Below are 21,569 nucleotides of genomic sequence, written 5' to 3' on the forward strand. Positions count from 1 at the left end.
TGCCCTCTCTCTCACAGAGAAGCTCTTGTAATGAAAGACATGGAAAGTTGTTAAAAATGGGAAAGGAGAAACACTCAAGCCTTCCTAAAATTGTAGGTTCTCTCAGACTTAACTAGTCTTTCAACTTTCAGATATTCCAATTTATGAGTTTTGTATTGCTAGACGCAGGATTTCTACAGGATTTAATTTGGGGGAGCTCTTCACTGGCATAGATACAAAGCAAACCCCTGATCATGTACCCATTTAAATCAAACTTCCCACAGATTTCAGTGGGATCCATATCAGGTCCCCTGACAACTATTGGTAGTGTCAGGTTCAATCTCGCTGAAGTGATAACTACTGCTTCCCTTAAACTAACCTGTGCTGCTCTCCCTTTAAAATGGAACAATAAAACACTACCTGTCCTATTTTCAGTGAGGAGCATACTGTACAATGGAAGAAGTTTGAAGATGGAAGGGGCTTTGAATTGAGTTGACTTTTAGCAACTGCTATTATAATTGCAGTTTAGAGGATTTTAAATTAGTCCATGTATAACTACCTCTGCTATAGAGGTACTTCTATACACTACTCCTGCCAGTGTTTATTCCCTTTTGGCCTCTAGCTTTTGTGTAGGATCTGGCTATGCTCCTGCTAGTTTGAGCAAGCCTGTGAGTGGAAAGAAAATGGAAATGCAGGACTAGAAACGTAGCCACGTATGCTTTTCTTGAAAACAATTCAGTAAACCTGTGCAAACAACTGAAATGTGGGTTTAATATTTCTGTGTGAAGTTCTAATTAGTTTAACCTCTTATAGGATATGGACTTGACTAACAGTGACTTGCGTGTGTTTAAAGTTGTGCTAAATATTGACTAGTTATAATATTGTACTATGTTATCACAGCTGTATGAGATGGAGAACCATTATACTGTGTCATCAGATCCTCTCCCCCCTCCTGCAGCTCCCCTTCCTTCTCTTCTTTTACCTTTCTCTTCATCTTCTACCTCATCTGGGTCTAAAAAGCAGAAGAGGACCCCCCTGTATCAGAGATCTGTAAGTCAGGGCAGCAGTCTATACATCTGTTGTGTTTTAATAGCATGGGGAGTCTTAGGGGCTAACAACTTTGCACATACGTTCTCCCTTTTCAACTTTTCTAATATCAAACCTTTTAACAAGTTAAAGAATCCAATTCCTTCTGAGCCAATTAGAAATCCTAGCTGTTTTTTGTTTTCCTGTATCTGTTTGAGAAACTTTTTTTACCACATGAAGATGTCATTTTTCTCTCCTCCCCTACCCTACCCCCGTGCACCCCCCCCCCCCACTTTATTTGGTGCTATGTATGTATGTGTGTATTTAACTGCCACTTGGTCCAAGTACATCCTGTGGGGATGTATATTATTGACTTTGACTATTTCCTGGTATGAGCTACCCAATCAGCCTTTAATCTTAAACTATAAAATGAGAGGCTGGGATGGATCATAGAACTAAAACAGCACTTGTGGTCTGTGTTGACACCCTTACATGACACACCTTCATTTTTAAAAAGCCAGTATGTAACAAATATGTTCCAAGTGAAGTCCTGTTGAGAAGCAGCAAGCACAGTACCCCTCGGTTAGCAATAACTTCCAGACTGGAAATCATGTCACTCTTCTCTTATGCCACCACCCAAAGCATTGATGTAGTTTCTCTTTGAGAGAGAGTCAGAAGCTGGCCCTTGCAGGCATTTGATTGCCCTAGGCTTACTGTCCATTCTACTTAGCAGGAAATCCATTACTGTTTTGTGGCTTAAGAAATTTACAGCCAGAGTTGTGCTACCTGCCTCGAGATCAATAACTTCATTCTGGCCGGCAAACTCTAATATGCACTGCTTTAACCATAGATTTGAGTACACAGAGTGCCTAATGCTCTGTTCTATAGTAAAAAGTATTGCCATTATACAAGCTATTCTGAAGCCTTTTAACCCTATTAATGTTAACTGGTTTTGAATGTTACTCTGGTGCTGTGACAGATCAGAATATATAGGTATCTGAGAACAAAAAGGAAACCTGCAATCAGTTTCTTAAACAGATACATTGGAAACTGCAACAACTGAAAACATTAAATGTAGTGTCTCAAACTGCATGTTGATGGCCCTTTGTCTTGAATGGTCTCTGTGAATTGCACGATGTTCATGGTTTCTTGTAATGTTAGGACCTTCTCTTTATAATAGCTACTAATTTGGTCATCTTTTAAAACATAAATAGCACACTTCTACTTCCAAGTATCAAAGTGTTAAGAATAAGAGATTCTTATGGAGGACTCCCACGTTGCATATTTATAAATCTAAAGAAATAGTTCTTTTAATGCATTTCAGAATTGTGTGTCTCTGTCTCTGTCTCTCTCTCTCTCTCTCTCTCTAAAGAAGAGTCTTATAGAGAAACATTAAAGGATGATTGAATTAATCTAACTTTTTTCCTTCTAACTCCATTATTATTCAATGAAGTTTTTAAAAGCTCTGCCAGGCTCCAACCAACATTTAATTACTATGACAATCAGGTTAAACTTTTTCACTGGTTATCTAAAACTTTAACTTTGACAGTCACCAAATGAATGCGCAAACACAAATAAAATTTGACTATTTAAAAGCCTTATAAATATTTATTGGTTCCATGTGGGAAGAATCTTAATATTGCCTAATTTCCTTAATGACCAACTTCATCAGTGAAACCAGGTTATATTTTACCTGGATGCTAATTCTAGTTTAAGACTGTCAAATGTAAAGCAGTGAATATAAGAATTCTTCTACTGAGGATGCTCTTAATACAGTATTTAATTTAAAAAAAAAAAAGTCTAGGTAAATTGGAATGAAATCTGACTTGATGAGCAAACTTTATTTTTATGTAGTCATTACAGCATGTTTTCTGTTAAATCTATTAGTTTCTTAAATTTGAGTATTACAATCTTAAGTTAAACCATTTTAGAGATGTTTTATCATGAAGAATTGTCCAAAATTCTATTTGTTGGTCGGTTGTTGCTTTTTCATAAAATTCAACAGGCTCTTCGCTTCATATTTATTATACTTATCATGCACTGGCATAAGATTTTCAGGGGTGGGGAAGAGAAACTTTGTTTTGGAATAGTTATAGCTTACCTTTCATTTCTTTAAATAGATGAGCTTTGATCCAAACCTTCTCCACAACAATGGACACAACGGGTACCCCAATGGTACTTCGGCAGCACTGCGTGAAACTGGGGTTATTGAAAAACTGCTGACCTCTTATGGATTCATTCAGTGTTCAGAACGGCAAGCTAGACTGTTCTTCCACTGTTCACAGTATAATGGCAACCTGCAGGAGCTTAAAGTAGGAGGTAATAAGTCAACCAATAAGATTCTCTCCATTCTAAATTGAGAATTGCAGTCTTATACCTTGTAACACAAAGTTCTGATACATCTAACCACCCCTACAGACACATACAGTTACTTCTGACTGGTTAAACTGACAATTGAATCAGAAATCTCCCAGTAGAAAGGAAAACCAAAGAGAAAATTCTGGGTAATTGAAGGCTTTTGTCTTCTGTCAGTGATACTGTTTTATGGCTACCTTTGAGAAGGAGTCATGCTGGGACAAATTTAATTGGTAGGGATAGGGAAACTATATACAAAAAGCAATACATCTTTTGCCTACTTCCCCCTGTTCATGAGTCCACAGCCTGTTATTCCCAGATGTACTCCATTAATTTCAGTGGAGTTGCACTAGGGGTGGATGACCTTATTTCAGTAGGGAGACATTATTCCCCCACAATTCTGCTTGATCTGGCAGTAAAGATTAAAAACAGAATTTCACAACGCATCTATCATGGAACCTGGTGTCTGGTATTGAGTCAACTGAAGGTATTAAAATTAGGTTGGAAGTGGCAAGACTCTAAAACACAGACCTTTAGATCACTAGCAAAAGAGGCGAATAAACTGAGTATTATCAGGAGAAACTTCCACAAGCAAAATGACCTCCAACAGTAGTAAGGGAGTTGAGAATTCACTTGTGGTGTTCAGACAGCAGAGTGTAGAGCTAATAAATGTCATTACTGTATGCATGTGTTTCTCCTTTCTCTCCCCTTTTTTTTGTTTCATCCTTTTATTCTCTTATTTTTGACTTTTTTTTTTAATTTTTAATGTAAACATAGATCTGGAGGGTCCTGTGTCACTATTATGGTTTTGATTCTTGCAGATGATGTTGAATTTGAAGTATCTTCTGACCGCCGAACTGGAAAACCCATTGCTGTTAAATTGGTGAAGATAAAACCAGAAATTTTACCTGAAGAGCGAATAAATGGACAAGTTAGTTGCTGTGATGTCTAATTTCTATATGCAAATTTATATCCGTTTTACTCTAATACAAAAGGACAAATCCCATTTTTGCACGCATAATCTTAGTTGCATAAATTTTTCAATTAAATTGAAAGTGTTTTTTATCTGACTTTGGCAAAAATATGAAGATTCAGTTTGGGCTTTTATTTAACCCCAAACACTTCTTACAGTCAACAGAAGTACTGTGAGTTTAAAACTTTGCAGCATGGCATCCTCTTGTGGATTACATTTAAAGTGCATCCCTGAGTGTGTAGTAGAGGATATTAAAGTTCAGTTTGTATTGCACAGTGCTGCTCCTGAAATGATTAGCAATGGATATTTTTTTTTTTTTTTTGACTGGTAGGTTGTGTGCGCTGTTCCTCACAATTTAGAGAGTAAATCTCCAGCTGCCCCGGGTCAGAGTCCAACAGGGAGTGTATGCTACGAACGTAATGGGGTAAAACTCATGTATTTTACTTAAACTTTTGAGTGACCAACCAGTGTGATCTGTACACAGAAAAAAAAAATTAAAAATTGGCACTGTTTTTGAAGTAGAGAGTTTAAACTGCAGTTGTCACCCAGTCTTAATTTTTTTCTAAGAACTACAAACACTAATTACCACAAATATAGAAACCTCTGTTGACTTCCATATGTTTTTGACAACTTATTCTGCCATAATACCTTTGTTAAAGCATTTAATGTAGAACTAAAGACCTAGTTATAGATTCTTACTAGTTATGATTATGATTTAATGTCAGTTAATATTAACAACTAACTGTTCATAGGATCTTTATTTTCTTGGACTTAACTCTTTTACCCTTTGGAAATCAACTTAAATGTAATGGCAATACTGTGTACAAACCTTTCAACTCCTCAAGTTGCTGGGTATGGACTCAGCAAAACCACGAGCACCAAGGAACCAAAACGTTCTCGCATGCAACGTTTTCACAATTTCCAACTTTTCACAAATGTTGAAATAATGTAACTTGAAATGGAAATAATTTATTAAATTAATGCCACATTGATATTTAATCTTGTTTAAAGCACGGCTGCATTTTGCAAATAGAGTAATGCTAGTGAACCTTAATTTGCAGGAAGTGTTTTACCTGACTTACACCCCTGAGGATGTTGATGGAAATGTACAGCTGGAAACTGGAGATAAAATAAATTTTGTAATTGATACAAATAAACAGTAAGTTGATACTTCTATTTCCTGATTACACACCGAATTAACAATGTGGTGTTTCAGAAATGCAGGGCTGGAAGGGACATTGAGAAGTCATGTGCACTGAGGCAAGACCAAGTAAACCTAGACCATCCCTGACAGGTGTTTGTTCAAACTGTTTTTTAAAAACCTCCAATGACGGGGATTCCACACCTCCCTTGGAATGCTATTACAGAGCTTAATTATTCTTATAGTTAGTAAGTTTTTCATAATATCTCACCTAAATTTTCCTCTCTAGATTAAACCCATTACTACTTGTCCGACCTTCAGTGTACGTGGAGAACTGATCAGTCCTTTTTGAATCAGCCCTTAACGTATATCTGAAGACTGTTATCGGGTCCTCCTTCAGTCTTGTTTTCTCAAAACTACACATACCTGGTTTTTTACTTTTCCTAAAAGGTCTCTAAACCTTTGATCACTTTTGTTGCTGTCCTCTGGACTCTTTCCAATTTGTCCCCATGTATCCTGATGTGACACCCAGAACTGGACACAGTACTCCAGATGAGGCCTCACCAGTGCTGAGCAGAGTGGGATAATTACCTCTTGCCTTACTTATGACACTCATGTTGTTAAATGTCAGAATATTAGCCATTTTTGCAACTGTATCACATTGACTGTTTGATTTCCCTCTCTCCATAATTTCCAGATTCTTCTCAGCAATACTACTGTCTAGTCAGTTATTCCCCATTTTGTAGTTTTGCATTTGATTTTTTTTTTTTTTATCCTTCCTAAATGTAGTACTTAGCTCTGTATGTATATAGTTTCGTCTGGTTAAATTCAGACCAATTCTTCAATTTATCATAGAAGTTAGTGGTTACACACAAGATTTAGAGATCAAAACTTGTTTACCAGAATTCTTGAAACTGTTTGATAGTGTTGGCCAAAGGCACCATATGTCTGATGTAATTACTTTTAAACTTGATGATAAAGTATCTTGTATATTTAGTACTGTAAAGATCTATCGAATCTCAAACATAAAAGTCTAGCATTTCTTGCTTTAGTTCAAAGATCTTAAATTGCAAATGGGTGTATATTTAAAGCAAGAAAAGATTCGCTAATAGACCTTTACTTAAAATTTCTAGGTTTATTTGGTAAGAGTAGCATGTTCTAGTTTTCTCTACCTTGCCCAGTCAAATAGCAAATAAGAAGGCTGCATTAAATCTGATACGATTATTAAATTTGTCTCATTGTTTAGAGGCACTGCTTAGGTCTACTTTGTCATCGTAATCTACCCTTTTTCCTAGTACTGGTGCTGTAAGTGCTCGTAACATTATGCTATTGAAAAAGAAACAAGCCCGCTGTCAAGGAGTAGTTTGTGCCATGAAGGTAAGCAGAATTTACTCTTAACTTTTTAAAAGCTGTTTGAAAGGAGCAATATATGTATATGCTCTACATAGTAAAGGTTGGGCACAGAGGGCACTTAAACACTTCAGAACTTGATCCATTAACAGTTTAACACAATTACTTTTCTTGACTATTCCTTTTCTTTAAGATGGCTGTAGTAATGTGTGTGTTTCCCATTATGTGTGTCTTAAGTTTCAAAAATATCTTTATACGAACGGTTCAGTAGCTGTAGTTCAGCATTTCTCAAATGCGACCACCAGGGGCTTTGCTTGCAGTCAGAGCCTCCTGGGCAGTTATGGGGGGAGGGAGGGAGGTGGCAGCCCCGCCCTGTTGCTCCAGGATGCACTGTCTTGGTGTTGGTTGCTGGGGCCGCCAGCAGTGGTTGGGGCCCTGCTTTCCCTGTGGAGACACCTGGGGCACAATGCTGGAGGACCAAGCAGCTGGTGAGTTCCCCATCTTCCCAGGGGTGATGGGGCTCAGGTTTTAGGCTTCAGCCCTGGGGTGGCAGGGCAGAGGGGAGGCAGGCTCTGGCCACAGGGCTTCGGGCCCCCACCCCCATTACCCCGGTCCCCGCTGCCTCCACCAAACCTCCCATCCAGGGCTTAGTTTGTCCCCAGGCTTGACAGGGCTGAGTAATTCTGCTGTGAAAAGCAATACTTGTATGCTTGTTAATATCACTTTTCACAACAGACTTACTGCAATAAATAAATTACAATGATTTGGATGTGTATATGCACATATTTAAGTAGTTTAAGAAAAACTGAGAGCGGCCACCAGCAAGAGTTGGAGGCTGCACTCTGAGGCCACCAAAAAATTTGTCCTGAGAACCCCTGCTGTAGATCATCTGGGGGCACACTTAGTCTGTAACATTTTATTTGGCTTTTTCTCATTGCTTGGTTTTATCTGAGAACTTTGCTTTTTATCAGAGTTCAAAGTACAAGCTATTGTCTTGGTGTTTTAGACAGTTGACTATTTGCTAAACATTGTATGTTCTCTTAGGAGGCCTTTGGATTTATTGAAAGGGGCGATGTCGTAAAGGAGATATTCTTTCACTATAGTGAATTTAAAGGTGACTTAGAAGCCTTACAGCCTGGTGATGATGTGGAGTTTACAATCAAAGACAGAAATGTAAGATCAAATCCAGTAAAATTGAAGACAAGATTCAAATATATGTAAAAGATGAGTCTCCTAGTAACTTATAGCGCTTCCATCTTTGTTTTGATTTACTTTCTGTTCATAGGGTAAAGAAGTCGCAACAGATGTAAGACTACTGCCTCAAGGAACTGTTATTTTTGAAGATATCAGCATTGAACATTTTGATGGGACTGTAACCAAAGTAATCCCAAAAGTACCCAACAAAAATCAGGTAAATTTAAATATTTCCTAGAGGTCTTCCCAACACTTGCATGTCTGAAATAGAAGAAAGGTGTTCATCTAGTCCGAATTGTATAGTGCTACTCGTACACTTCAGCACAAATGCTGAAACATGAAAATACTGCTGTAGAGTGGTATGAATGAGGGCTTTATCTCCAACAGCACAGCTTAGACTCTGGCATCGTAGTCCCATAACATCATTCAAAGTAAAATTATTACATTATTATGGCTATTATGTTACTATATAATCACTGCATGTATCTGTAGTGGCTGCTACCAATGGGGAAAGTTAAAGAACAAGTGTTAAGGTGACTCCACATATTTATGTGAATGTTTAAAAACTATCATCTGAATGTAAAGAACTGTTGTAGAAATGTGAGCTAAAGAAAGGGACTGTGATGAGGGGAGAATCCTGCCTTTTAAAAGGAGAGAGACAAAAGGGGAGAAAGATCTTTTCATCTGCTGCTGGGTTGAAAAGTTTGGGGGTTGGGTTTTTTGTTTCTTTTCTCCTTGAGGATTGTTGTGGGTGATAACCCAGACAACATCCAAGGTCCTAAATGCAGACATCGTTTGATTTGATGTTTGTCTTTTGAGGAAAGCCTAATAGGTGTATGCTTGGTACCTTACCTTTCAGAACAGTTTGTGTTGCTGTAGCTCTGTTTCTTCAAGAAAGTACTCTATCATAGAAGGTATCTCAGTTTCCTATTATTGTCTTGAGGCTAAAGGGATTCCTACATTAGACATACTACCCCATCTGTAGGTCAGAAGACTGAATATAGAAACAGGTAGACATTCTTATTCAACAAGTGCTTGAAAACGTTAATTCTGTTTTGGGGCAACAGCTGAAGTCTTATTAGTTTTATGTAGGCGGCAGGCAGCATAAGCCACTGAATTGCTGTAACACTGGGAAGGTCACTTAACATCTCTGTCTTAGGGTACGTCTTCACTTACTGGAGGGTCGGGCGGCAGGCAATCGATGTTCTGGGATCAATTTATCGCGTCTGATTAAGACGCGATAAATCGATCCCGGAAGTGCTCGCCGTCGACGCCGGTACTCCAGCTCGCCGAGAGGAGTACACGGTATCGACGGGGGAGCCTTCCTGTCGCGTCTGGACCCACGGTAAGTTCGGATTAAGGTACTTCGAATTCAGCTACGTTAATAACGTAGCTGAATTTGCGTACCTTAGTCCGAAGTGGGGGCTTAGTGGGGACCAGGCCTTAGTGTTCCCATATGTAAATCTGAGGTCTGAGGTCTGAAGTCCTAAGTAGTAACTTACCAATACTTCCGGGAAAACTCAGAGACCAGTTCATAGTCAGTTGAAGTACAACTAATTAATTTCTTACAAGGCTCAGTTTACAGTCTGGAAGGAATGGCTGGTTCATGAAAAAAAATTTTCTTTCCACATGGTCACTAGAATGACCCATTGCCTGGACGCATCAAAGTTGACTTTGTGATTCCGAAGGAACTTCCATTTGGAGACAAAGATACAAAATCCAAGGTGACACTACTGGAAGGTGACCATGTTAGATTCAACATTTCTACAGATCGACGTGACAAATTGGAACGAGCCACCAATATTGAAGTTCTTCACAATACTTTCCAGTTTACTACTGAAGCTAGAGAAATGGCAAGTATCTTTTTTTTTTTTTTTTAATGGATTTGTGTACATAGGCATGTACTCGGCCTGGGGGGGGGGTGTATGATGGCTTAATCAGGATTGTTCTGAGGTTTTTTTTGCTTTAAGTTGATATATTCTAATGCATCTTTTGACATCTTCACTGAAAACTACTCTGAAGAAAAATGCTTTCCCTTTATTAGTAGTTTATGCTTAACACAGTACTATACTGTATTTGCTTTTTTCCCTCTACTGCTTCCTGATTGTGTTTTTTCTGGTTCCAAATGATGTGTGTGGTTGACTAGTCAGTTCATATTGCTGAGGTTCTACTGTATTTTAAATTAAGGCTTCCTGCTTGCCGACTTTTAAATCAATCCACTCGCCCTGAGGTTCAGACTCTGTAAACTGATGTTAACCCCAATTGTTCCTCTCTAAATCCACATAAGAACTTTTTAGCTCTTCAAACTGTGCGTGCTCTCTCCTTCTAGTTTAAGAATTAAGCATAAAAAATTCCATGTTTGCTCCAATTCACAGTGGAATTCAGAGAGCTGTTTTGGATGCAAAGTCTCTAACAGCATACTTGCCAAGGGATAGATTCCTGAAGCTTAAGGTAAAAGCTGCTGCAGGATCTACTTGACTGCTACATAAGGTTCTTCCTAAGGCTTCCTGCACATGTGACACCTTCAATATGGTGTAATGGAAAACCGGTTAAAAGACTTCATTTTCTTCTTCACAGGACAGTTTATGCTCCCTAGTGATTTCAGGAGCTCAGACTCTGTGGTGGACAACACCAAAGAATGTGTGCTGAGGGGGGTGCCTTTCATCCCTATAGACAGTTGAAAAGGAATTAACTGTGGTTTTCAACATAATTTGGGGAAGTTGCTTGGGCCACCATATAATTCAGCATCTCGAATCCAACCAGACACCATAAAATATACTAAATTCTAGGTGATCTGCCTTAAAGAACTTTTCATCTGCTGTAAGTCCTGACATGCATTTTCCATATATTATAGAAGTGGACAAGGAGGAGCTTTCTCTTGGTATCCATGTTAAGAAGCTGTTTGAGTAGCATTTTATTTACTCAACAAAGACCTGGAACTAATTGACTTGTTAAAGAAAAAATATTTGCTGCTAAATAACTCACTCTTCCTTTGTTGGTCATACTGTTTGAGTAGCTGGATGACAACTGGCACTCATGAAAGTTTTCACAAATGTTTCATGTTTCCTGAAATTCTCCCCAGATCTGGATTACTCACCATTGGCCTGTTAGTCTCTTTTCTAGTAACAGAGTAGAAATGATACCACGTGACCAGTTGCATGCTGTTTATTGCAGAGAGTGGATACTTGTAATGAACAATTCACAAAGTATTCAAGGTCTGAACTTAGTCCAAACTATTTGACAGAAATCAGGAATTACTCACATACAGAAAGACCTAAATTACTTGTGTTCAAATACTGTTTGACCAGCTCAAGCAAAGAAAATACCTTGGGAGCCTACCTGAGCTGAAAATGCAATGTTGAATATGAAGTCTCTCAAAGGGATTGTTTGTCTTCAAATGTCTCCTTTGTAAAAACAATGTATTTTGAGTCCCTACTTTGTTAGAGACAGTGGGGATCTAGTCTCTTATGGGATGTTTTTTTCTTCCCAGCTACGTACTAAACTTCAACTTCGGTTTCTCAGTTTTGCTAGCATCAAACCTTTGGTTCTTCTGCCAGTTCATGTGGAGGTCCTGTCGCAGGCAGGTTCTTCACCAAGATCAAATATTTCTGGCAGCTGGGATCAAGGCATTAGTCATGAGGTCAGATACTGATTGCTAATGAGAAAATAAATAAATCTTTCTACGCAGCCATAAATCTTTCACAAGAGAAGCATATGCTTTAAAGCTGAAAATATAATCTTTGGTTTCAGTCAAATGTTCCAGACTTTTCCTGAGTTCTGTTAGGGTCACTTGGTAGCTGTATCTGCATACAACTACGGTTGTGCATGAATCCTCTAATAGTACATCCTATTAAGTTCTTACACAGACTACTGATCCTTCCTCACTTGAGTCTTAGGACTTCTGTCCATTGCTTGCAGAGCTTAGAGACAGGTTTTGAGCGTGATGTCTTGGAAATTTGGAATTACTTTTGTCCTTTGGACCACCCTCTAAGAGTTGTTACTGCTAGTTTTCCACAATGGGATCTATATCAGCAATTCTGAAAAGGAGAAAGATGCTTCTTTATACTGTAACTCTTCTAGGTGATGGCATATAAAGATCCATACTTACGCTCATCTCCCTTTTCAAAGACTTTGAGATGCAAAAGAAACTGGTTGAACCTGTTTTGCATCCCTCTTGTCCCTGGGGTTGAGTACTATGATCTACAAGGGAGCATGTGCATGTACCAGCAATCATTCTTATAATGCTCTAGCCATACACTAAGGATATTATACATCCCACAAGTGCAGCTATGTTCAGACAGACATCTAAGAACTCTAATTACTTTTCACTGGCTGCAGCAACTGACAAGGTGTCCTGTATCTTTGTGTGTCCCCAGGGTGTGATTGCAGCAATGAGAGATGGCTTTGGTTTCATTAAATGTGTTGACCGGGATGCCCGCATGTTCTTTCACTTCAGTGAAATTCTGGATGGAAACCAGCTCCACATTTCAGATGAAGTAGAGTTTACTGTGGTTCCTGTGAGTAAAATTACAACTTTTAAAATACTAATACAAGTATTGTGTTCATTTTAAAGTACTGTGGGTCTTGTTTTCCAGGATATGTTGTCTGCCCAAAGAAATCATGCTATAAGGATTAAGAAGCTTCCTAAGGGCACAGTTTCATTCCACAGCCAATCAGATCACCGCTTTGTGGGCACTATAGAAAAAGAAGCCACTCCTGCCAAAGCCACTAGCCCAAATAAAAGCAAAGAAAAGGTAATGCTGTTTCTCTAGGTGTGCATTAGCTATTTAGGGTTCTGCTTCGAACTGAGGATACACTTACAAAATGTATTAAACTTAATTTCTGGAAATATTTGCCTATTCATGAGTGACTGTACTGCATGGCTAATAGTAAAAGTCAGCCAAACAACTGGTATGGTATTTGGCTGAAGCAGAATAATAGAAGTGCAACTTCTGGCTCTCAGAAGGGATGTAGTAGCTGAAAAAATTAGTTCCAGTTTTGTGTGGGATAATTGTCTTAAGAGACTTGTGGGAAACTTCTCCTCTGGTATCAAGTATCAGAGGGGTAGCCGTGTTAGTCTGAATCTGTAAAAAGCAAGTCTTGCATCTGAAGAAGTGAGGTTCTTACCCACGAAAGCTTATGCTCCCAATACTTCTGTTAGTCTCAAAGGTGCCACAGGACCCTCTGTTGCTTCTCCTCTGGTAGTGGTTTGCCAAGATGCGTGAATTTGCCAAAACACAACCTAGAGGTAGAGTAGGCATATCCGTGTCTCCCAAGTGTTTAAAATTGCACCATCAAAAGTGACAGTGCTCGCTACTTAAGTTTCAGCTAAATGCCTATTTGAAATGGTGGCACATGCCCATTTCAAAAATGTTGTATAGGTAAACAGTGTTTAACTGATAGCATAAAATTTGGGACTGTTCCTGTTTTCAGGTTCTGAATTATGTCTGCCATTTGGTTATTGCCTTTACAGAGTACTGGACAGCTATCTTGTAAAACATGTTACATAAACTGCATTTGTATTGACTCAAGCACTTAAAAAGCATGCATCTATCAATTAGTCTCTGCTTCATAATGAATCTTGCTATTTCTCTTTAGGAAGCTGAAGAGGGAATAATCGCGTATGATGATTGTGGAGAGAAACTGACTGTTCCTTATCAGGCAAAGGATGTGGAAGGATCTACTAACCCTCAGATAGGAGATAAGGCAATATAACTAAGTTCCCAAAATATATATATGATCTTTCTGTGAGCTACAAAGTGTGACCTTTGCTTTTCATAGCTATTGCAGTCAAAGACTAGTTCAGAAAGGAGTGAAGAATGTGTGAATTGTTTTCCTTTTTACTCTACTCTTCTGTAATGTATTCCCTTTCCCATTTTGGTATTCAGAACACTTCTTCAACCAGACCTGGTGAATAGCCTTCCCCCCCCACCCCCCTGCCAATTATACAGAAGATATTTCTGAAGCTCTTAAGGTGTGCCTCATCTAAGAGTTATACATTACCAGTAAAGCAATTACTTATATGGCATCATACATGTAAAGGGTGCTCAAATGGTAAGAGATTGTTCCTGAAGAGCGGATACTAATTCAGTCTAATATGCATGGGACAAATGTCTACATGTTTTCCTGTGAGGACTGTCCAAGAGGAGATGGATGAAAGAAGACTTTATGCAAAGTGGATTTGAAGGAGAGGGAGACTGCTTGTTCATGGTATGTAGGAAGCTATTCTTACTGTGAGTGGTAGTATAAAAGGCAGGGACCAATGAAGATCTGGAAGGAATCCCAGGTACAGAGAGCGGATGGTCTTCGGATGGCATACTATGAAGATACTGTTTGTTCAAGCTAATAACCCCCTTCCTCCCCACAAGACCTAAACTGAAATGGACAGTGTTGTCTCCATCCTCAAGAAGCTTGAGTGTCACAACTGTAGGACAGACAGGTGAACTATAGGGAAATTATGCCTTGTATGTGGGTAAGAGAATTGATACATGATGCTACGTGGTTAGCCTGCCTTTAGCAGTAGCTGCTCACCTGCTGCTTCAAATGGAGTAAGGGAAGTCCAAAGGGAACCTATTGAAGTAGATATAAGTGTAATGGGCAAATGTTTGAAGAGCAGTCATCAAGAATGCACTTAGCAAAGGTCCGTAGCACTTGGTGTCAGTGGCTACACTGTATAGCTTTATTCCAGGTGTCTAAAGGCTTGACAGGGTTATTACTGATCCGATGCAACCAAGTTAATGATGGACGATTATGTGGCTGCCATCAGACCGTGGCCAGGTAATTTCTTCTCTTGAGCTCAAGTCCAGTCTTGAGGGCTGAATGTGTGGGACTTTATCTCTGAGGCAGAGTATATGGTCAAAAAGTGCCAGACGGTGACTTCAGTCTTCTGAAGGCCTGTTCTCATTGGGATTCTCTGTCCCTAGAGGAAGTGTGTGAAGGCGGGACAAGATTATGATGATCAATAGATGGCTCAGGCAGTGGTGGTATAAGGAGGGTTTGGGGATGTTTAACCACTGGGAAGCATTTCTGGACAGTTCTTATGGGATGGACTTCTGGGATGGAGGTTGGCAGAACAGCTTTAAACTAGGAGTTCAGGATAGATGGTTGGGAGATGCTAATATTGAGAGGGAGGAAAATAAACTCAGATGATACAGTAATGGGGGAAAGGAACAGAGGATAGGCAAATGGATAACGAGGAAATATGATGACAGTAACAGGTAGGCAATACTGGCAGTAAAATGAGTATGTAATTGGGTGGGGAATATGGGTGAAGCCAAGCAGAAACAACAAAGGTGTCTGTACACCAATGCAAAGACACTGGGTAACAAACGGAGGAACTAGAACTACTGGTGTAGGAATTGAAACCGTATATCATGGGGATAATGGAAACAGGGTGGAATAGTAATCAGACTAAAATATAGGTATTGAAGGGTATGTGCTGGTCAGAAAAAGACACAAGGCAAGGGTGGTAGAGTAGCCGTTTATTAATGATGAGGTAGACTACAGAAATGTAGCAGTGATGGAATGGATAAAATGGAAACTGGGTCAAAATCACTTGAGAGAGAACGGTAACAGAGGCTCCACTGGGATAGTGCTTGTACATAACCATTTTAGGGTTAGTATTGTTAAGTCTTGAGGACCTCAGAAGAACTGGTTGTAGAGGACAAACTTGGTTCGAGTCATCGTGAGTTAATTCAGTTTAAGTGGAGGGATAAACAAGAATAGGTCTCCAACTAGGGTCCTTGATTTTGAAAGGGCAAACTTTAAAAAATTAAGGGAATTAGGGAAGTGGAGTTGATTTTGAATAACTCGGGGATCTGAATGTTGGAGGAGGCTTGAAATTAGTTTCTGCAACTTAATAGTATCCGGAAGCCTGCATCCCAAGCAAGGAGAAAAAATTCGTAGGGATGGATTGCAGATCAAATTGGATGGAAAAAGCGTCTGAAACAAGTTACTGTGAGGAAAGCAGAATGGATGGATCAGCAAGGAACGCCACCTCTTGAAGGCCTTAAAGCAGTGATCTCCAAACTTTTTTGATCACGCACCCCCATCAGTAAAAAATTTTTGAGCACGCACCCCCTGCCGCGCTGGCTCTACCATTTTTGCCAAAGCACCCCCCCCCCCCCCCAAAAAAAAAAAAAAGCTGCTCGGATGAAGGAAAAAACGCTCCTTCTGCTGCGCACCCCCAAGGATCCTCTTGCGCACCCCACTTTGGATACCACTGCCTTAAAGTATAGGGGGAAAGTGAGAACTGCTAAAAGCCAAGCATCTTTGGACCTTGCAAAGGAAATTAAAGCTGATTCTTTAGCCATATTTAAAGAAGAAAAAGAAAGAAATGGGAGTGCTAAGCATTGAGGATGGGGTGGAGATTTGGGCCACCTCCTAAACAAATACTTTCTCAGTTTTTAACAGGGATAGTGAGGAGCTTGGGGGCAGTGTCAGGATGACTTGAGGGATAAGGAAGTAGAAATTACCACATCTGAGGTGGAAGCCAAACTCAAACAATGGGACCATATCCACAGGCCTGTATAATCTCCATCCAGGAATATTGGAGGAACTGCAGCATTGTATCACTTGTTGCTTTGAACTAGAGTAAATGGTGGATTTTTCTGTAACTGGAAGTCATCAGTAACTCAACCAGAGGTTATGGGCCTCCTGCAGAAGTGGGTGGTTGAGGTTCTCTGGCCTGCAATACATACAGGAGGTTAGACCGGATGATCATGGTGATCCCTTCTGGCCTTTAAAATCTGAGTAATACATACCTATTGCTGATAAAAATCAAACCATCATATGCATAGTAGTCACTGAAATGCTTCCAGCTTCCTGAGGTCTTCTATAAGCAATGTCCATGTTTTTGATCTGTATAAGATCAGAAATGCAAAGGTTTGATAAATCCGTACATTTGTATTGTAGCCAATTATTTTAGTTTATTCATTTGTGTGATGTTATAACTTTACCTTGTTTGGGTGAAGAGCAGTGGCTGGAGTAATACTGCTTTCTCTCTTCCTCCCCAGAGTGCAGACATTTCATTAACTCTTCTAATAAAATAAATACGAAAGTTACTTTTTTCTTCATTTTGACAAGTCTCTCTCTTTCTCAAACAGGTTGAATTCAGTGTTTGTGAAGTGAAGAGAACAGGTTCGCAGACAGCAGTTTCTGTCAGAATGCTTGGTCGCAACTACAGCTCCAAGAGGCTTGTGGGGTATGTGGCAACCCTGAAAGATAACTTTGGATTTATTGAAACGGCCAATCATGATAAGGAGATCTTCTTCCATTACAGGTGAGTGACTCCCTTTTATATTGCTGAGTGTTAATCTGTTTTCTACGCATCATGTGCATAAGTTCAAATATCTGAGAAACTTCTCATTAACCACTTCCACAGGGCTACTGCAGGCTTTGCTGTTTAACATCCTATATCTTAAGTATTCAGAGATTATACTGTAGATTAGTAGTATAACTACAGCTAGAGGATTGTACTTTTTTAGAGCTTCATTAGTGGTGGCTTATGCAGGTTGAGACTCCTGGTGCAAAGGTATGCTCTCAGTATTCTGTGAGAGGACTTCCCTTAGGAGAAATGGGAATGACCGACTTCTTTTCTGAATCAGTCTTAACTGCCTGCCAGCAGGTTGAAGACACTCTGACAAGCATGTGTAATGGGAAGGAACCAATATCCTACATCAGGTAAGTTGCCCAGCAGAGAACTTGGGAATTGATCAGAGATGCAGTCCTGACTTCTAACGAGCTGGGAAACTCTTGGGATTTGGAACAGCCGTTTCATTTAACATGGGTTTATTTAAGGGATGCTCAGTTTGTCTATCCTTCATACAGAATTTAATGCATTATCTTAACAGTTGCTGGTTCAGATTAAGTCTAGTTATTCATGCCCTGAACTTGGATTACTGACAGTAACCTGCTTCATGGGAAGCATCATTTATTTCATTCTGTTCCATTAGCCAAATGGATTACTGTAAACTTCTTATATGAAGAGGAAAATGGCTATTGGGCAGACTTAAATAATCTGTAAACACTGAGCAAAGTGCTTGCATCCAAACTGTAAAGTCTTGTAGTAATGAAAATGGTGAGCCAGCTGAAGTGTAAAGGTTCTGTCCCTTCCACTTTGTTGCTGAGTGGCTTTCATGATGAGCATGTAACTAAAGCAGAACGTGTATAACTTCTCTCATGCAGTGAATTCTCTGGTGATGTCGATAGCCTGGAACTTGGGGACATGGTGGAATACAGCTTGTCAAAAGGCAAAGGAAATAAAGTCAGTGCAGAAAAGGTGAACAAAACACATGCAGGTAAAACTATGTTCAATAACTTCTCTCTTAGCAAAAGGGCACTTGCAATTTTGTAAGGAGTCCTGGGTTAGTGGAACTCTGGTCTAAAGTACATCTCAAACACGATTACAGAAATTGTGATGATGGTGCACAGCAGACCAGAATTGGGCTGATCACTTTAGGATTTCTAAGAAGAGGGGAGAGATCCCTCAGTGAGCAGCTCTCAAAGAGCTCTTTCTGTGTCAGGAGAAGTGGGAGCTAATCAAGCAAGAACAGTCTGTAGACAGCAACAGCTCAAAGATAGTGGCCCTTACCTGATTCCAGCTTCTAGAGTATGCTGCCTGAGTTGTATCATGATTGGATTACTCTTGTCTACCAAATACTGACAACGTGCTTGTGACTGTACAAGACAATTGGCAACCCATGCTATGAAAAGCTTAGTCTAGGAGGGGCATAAAGTAGATTGTGTGAGGCCCTGAGGAAGAGTTGTTGGGTAACTTTCCTCAAACTTTTAAATTCTGTTCATTTTGTTTTGGGGGCTGATTCCGAACAAAAATAGGTCTCTCGAAAGGATTTGAGGAAAGGATTGTTGCCCTGGTATTTGGAGTGGGAGGGAATTCAGTGCATAGAAGAGAGAGTGATAAAATGATGAGCAATAGAAGATCAGGGTGGAAAGAACATGTGAGTAAGAAGTCATGGTTGTGTTAAGCAGAAGAAAAAAATGCTTTACAAAAGAGCATTTAGAAATGTCATAGTGCCTCTATATAAATCCATGGTACACCCGTATCTTGAATACTGTGTGCAGATGTGGTCACCCTATCTCAAAAAAATATATTGGAATTGGATTATATTTTCAATTGACATATGCTGAGCAGATCAGTCTCGCAATTAAGATTGTGCACCAATAGCTATAGGTTGTGCACCATAGTTTTGTACTGCATAATGAATAGATGTAAATGTGTGTGAATTCCTAATGTAATTTTTCTCCATTTGTAAGCCTAGAAGCTGGGAATGAGGGACAAGGCATGGATCACTTGATTACCTGTTCTATTCATTGCTTCTGGGGCACCTGGCATTGGCCACTGTCAGAAGACAGGATACTGGGCTAGATGGACCTTTGGTCTGATCCAGTACAGCCATACTTATATTCTTTACTCCTGCAGATAAATCAAGTGCACCAGAAAAGAGAGCTGCAGCTGAGTAGCCTTGGTTCTTGTAGGAAGAATTTAAAATGAAATGAAAACTATAGAATGCCAGATCAGACATCGGTGTCTGCAAAGCTTTAAGTGTAGTGATGCTGTGGAGACATCACAGATTCCTGTCTTCTACCATGGGAATGATTAGAATGGCTCAGGATGCTCTAACCCACTCAGCCTTCCTGAATAGGCTGTCATGGGGTAGAATGAGAATCCTTTGTCTCTTTGGTTTGCTATCCAGTTTCTAGAAGCTTCTGGGTTCTTGATTAACACTTGCCCATCCCTCTACTAGATTCTGTGTGTCTCAGGTATTGTGCTGAATACAGAAACTGCTAATAATATTGCAGTGTTATCAAATGGCCCCAATCAGGGGTAAAGGTCTCATTGGGTTAGGCTCCAAATTATGTAATCTAAACAGTGTGTACTGTCTGTTTTACAGTGAATGGTGCTACTGAGGACGCTGATCCAACTGTCTACACGGGTAAAGTAATTCGTCCCCTGCGGAGTGTAGATCCCACACAGACTGAATACCAGGGAATGATTGAGGTCATGGAGGATGGTAAGTAGAAACAAGCCTGACTCAGCACTTCTCTGCATTAAAGTGCCAACATACTGTTTGTAAAATGGAGATTACTTTTTTAATGGGTCTGTTCAGCTCACACTTGATGTAGTTTGACAGTGAGATTGGCTGTAGCGTAGTAACCTATAAACTAGCAACTTATGTAAACTTTTTAATTCTTCGAGTTTCTAGCTAGAAAAACCATTGTGTCCAATGCAGAAACACTTCAAAATACTTCCTCATGAAGGAACAGAAATAGATCTTAAACTGTGTTTTCCTTCCCTCTCTGCTAGGGGAGATGAAAGGAGAGGTCTATCCATTTGGAATTGTGGGGATGGCAAACAAGGGCGATTGCCTGCAAAAGGGGGAGACAGTCAAGTTCCAGCTCTGCGTCCTTGGTCAGAATGAACAGACGATGGCTTGTAACATTACACCTTTCCGCAGAGCCACTGTGGAATGTGTGAAAGATCAGGTTAGTGGATTCTTCTTTGAGACAAGAGTTTTCACATAATCCTAGAAATGCAGGGGTGGAAAGGGCCTTGAGAGATCATGAAGTCCAGCCCCCACATTGAGCAGGACTAAGTAAACCTAGACCATCCCAAACAGATGTTTGTCCTATCTATTCTTAAATTCCCAATGATGGGGATTCCAGAGCCTCCCTTGGAAGCCTCCCAGTCAACAAATTCCAGAACTTAATTATAAGGGTAGTTAGTTTTTGTATTAGGAAAGACCTCCTAATTACTATATGAGTGACCGTCAAATGGTTCTAACTTGTGAAGATCTGAAATACTGGGACTTGAATTTTGAAGGAAAACAAAATTACACAGCAACATTTATTCTGTTATCCCATGTGCCCAGTCACAGTTCCCTATGTCAAGGAGTCATGGGAGCTTGCATCATTCAGCTTCAGTAGGCATGCGGCAATTCTCTAAAAAGAGCCGTATTTTTGGAGTTTAATGTACCCACACTACACACCCACATCATGTATCATTTGAAAGCTTATTTTGGGTACGTTTAGATGAGGTAATATGTAGAGCTGTTAAGTGGTGCCATAAGCCTCTGGGGAAGATGAAACAATGGTACCCAAAATGAGTGACTTTGTGCACAGTTCCAGAAACACTCCAACATGATGGATTGCAGTTTATTGTTATTAATTTCAGTACTTTAATGTGTGTGTTGATCAAAGCTACCAAACAATGGTGTATTGAAAGATTTGTATTGGTTTTGCAAGGACAGGTATTCTTTTCCAGAAAAGAACTTTAGCATGTGGCAAAAATGGCAAATAGAATACTGCAAATGTTGATAACATGAACTGTTTTCATATCACATCTTAGTTGTCAGAATATTGTACAGTGATTATATTTTCAGTTGACACATGCTGAGCAGATCAGTCTCACAATTAAGATTGTGCACCAGTAGCTATCGGTTGTGCACCATAGTTTTGTACTGCATAATGAATAGATGTAAATGTGAGAATTCCTAATGTAATTTTTCTCCATTTGTAAGCTTTGTACATACA

At 39.6% G+C, this 21,569-nt stretch overlaps 1 protein-coding gene across 14 annotated transcripts in view; it reads left to right on the forward strand.

Annotated features, from left to right (window-relative positions):
* CSDE1 (cold shock domain containing E1) overlaps positions 1–21,569 on the forward strand; it is a 48,174-nt gene that overhangs the window by 9,250 nt on the left and 17,355 nt on the right. For 2 of the 14 annotated variants that reach the window (XM_005294931.5, XM_065591386.1), the window contains exons 3-18: positions 938–1,029; positions 3,126–3,324; positions 4,182–4,291; positions 4,665–4,757; positions 5,395–5,492; positions 6,770–6,851; positions 7,869–7,997; positions 8,110–8,235; positions 9,659–9,871; positions 12,395–12,535; positions 12,614–12,772; positions 13,617–13,724; positions 17,123–17,298; positions 18,204–18,316; positions 19,931–20,050; positions 20,344–20,522. In XM_005294931.5, coding sequence (XP_005294988.1) covers positions 3,126–3,324; positions 4,182–4,291; positions 4,665–4,757; positions 5,395–5,492; positions 6,770–6,851; positions 7,869–7,997; positions 8,110–8,235; positions 9,659–9,871; positions 12,395–12,535; positions 12,614–12,772; positions 13,617–13,724; positions 17,123–17,298; positions 18,204–18,316; positions 19,931–20,050; positions 20,344–20,522 — 2,046 coding nt within the window. In that variant the 5' untranslated portion in view covers positions 938–1,029. Of the gene's footprint in view, positions 1–879; positions 1,030–3,125; positions 3,325–4,181; positions 4,292–4,664; positions 4,758–5,394; positions 5,493–6,769; positions 6,852–7,868; positions 7,998–8,109; positions 8,236–9,658; positions 9,872–12,394; positions 12,536–12,613; positions 12,773–13,616; positions 13,725–17,122; positions 17,299–18,203; positions 18,317–19,930; positions 20,051–20,343; positions 20,523–21,569 lie in introns of all 14 variants that reach the window. The other 12 variants (XM_065591385.1, XM_065591387.1, XM_005294929.5 and 9 more) reach the window with 7 other exon arrangements.

The sequence above is a fragment of the Chrysemys picta genome, chromosome 4 (assembly GCF_011386835.1).
Source record: "Chrysemys picta bellii isolate R12L10 chromosome 4, ASM1138683v2, whole genome shotgun sequence".
NCBI classification, from domain to species: domain Eukaryota; kingdom Metazoa; phylum Chordata; order Testudines; family Emydidae; genus Chrysemys; species Chrysemys picta.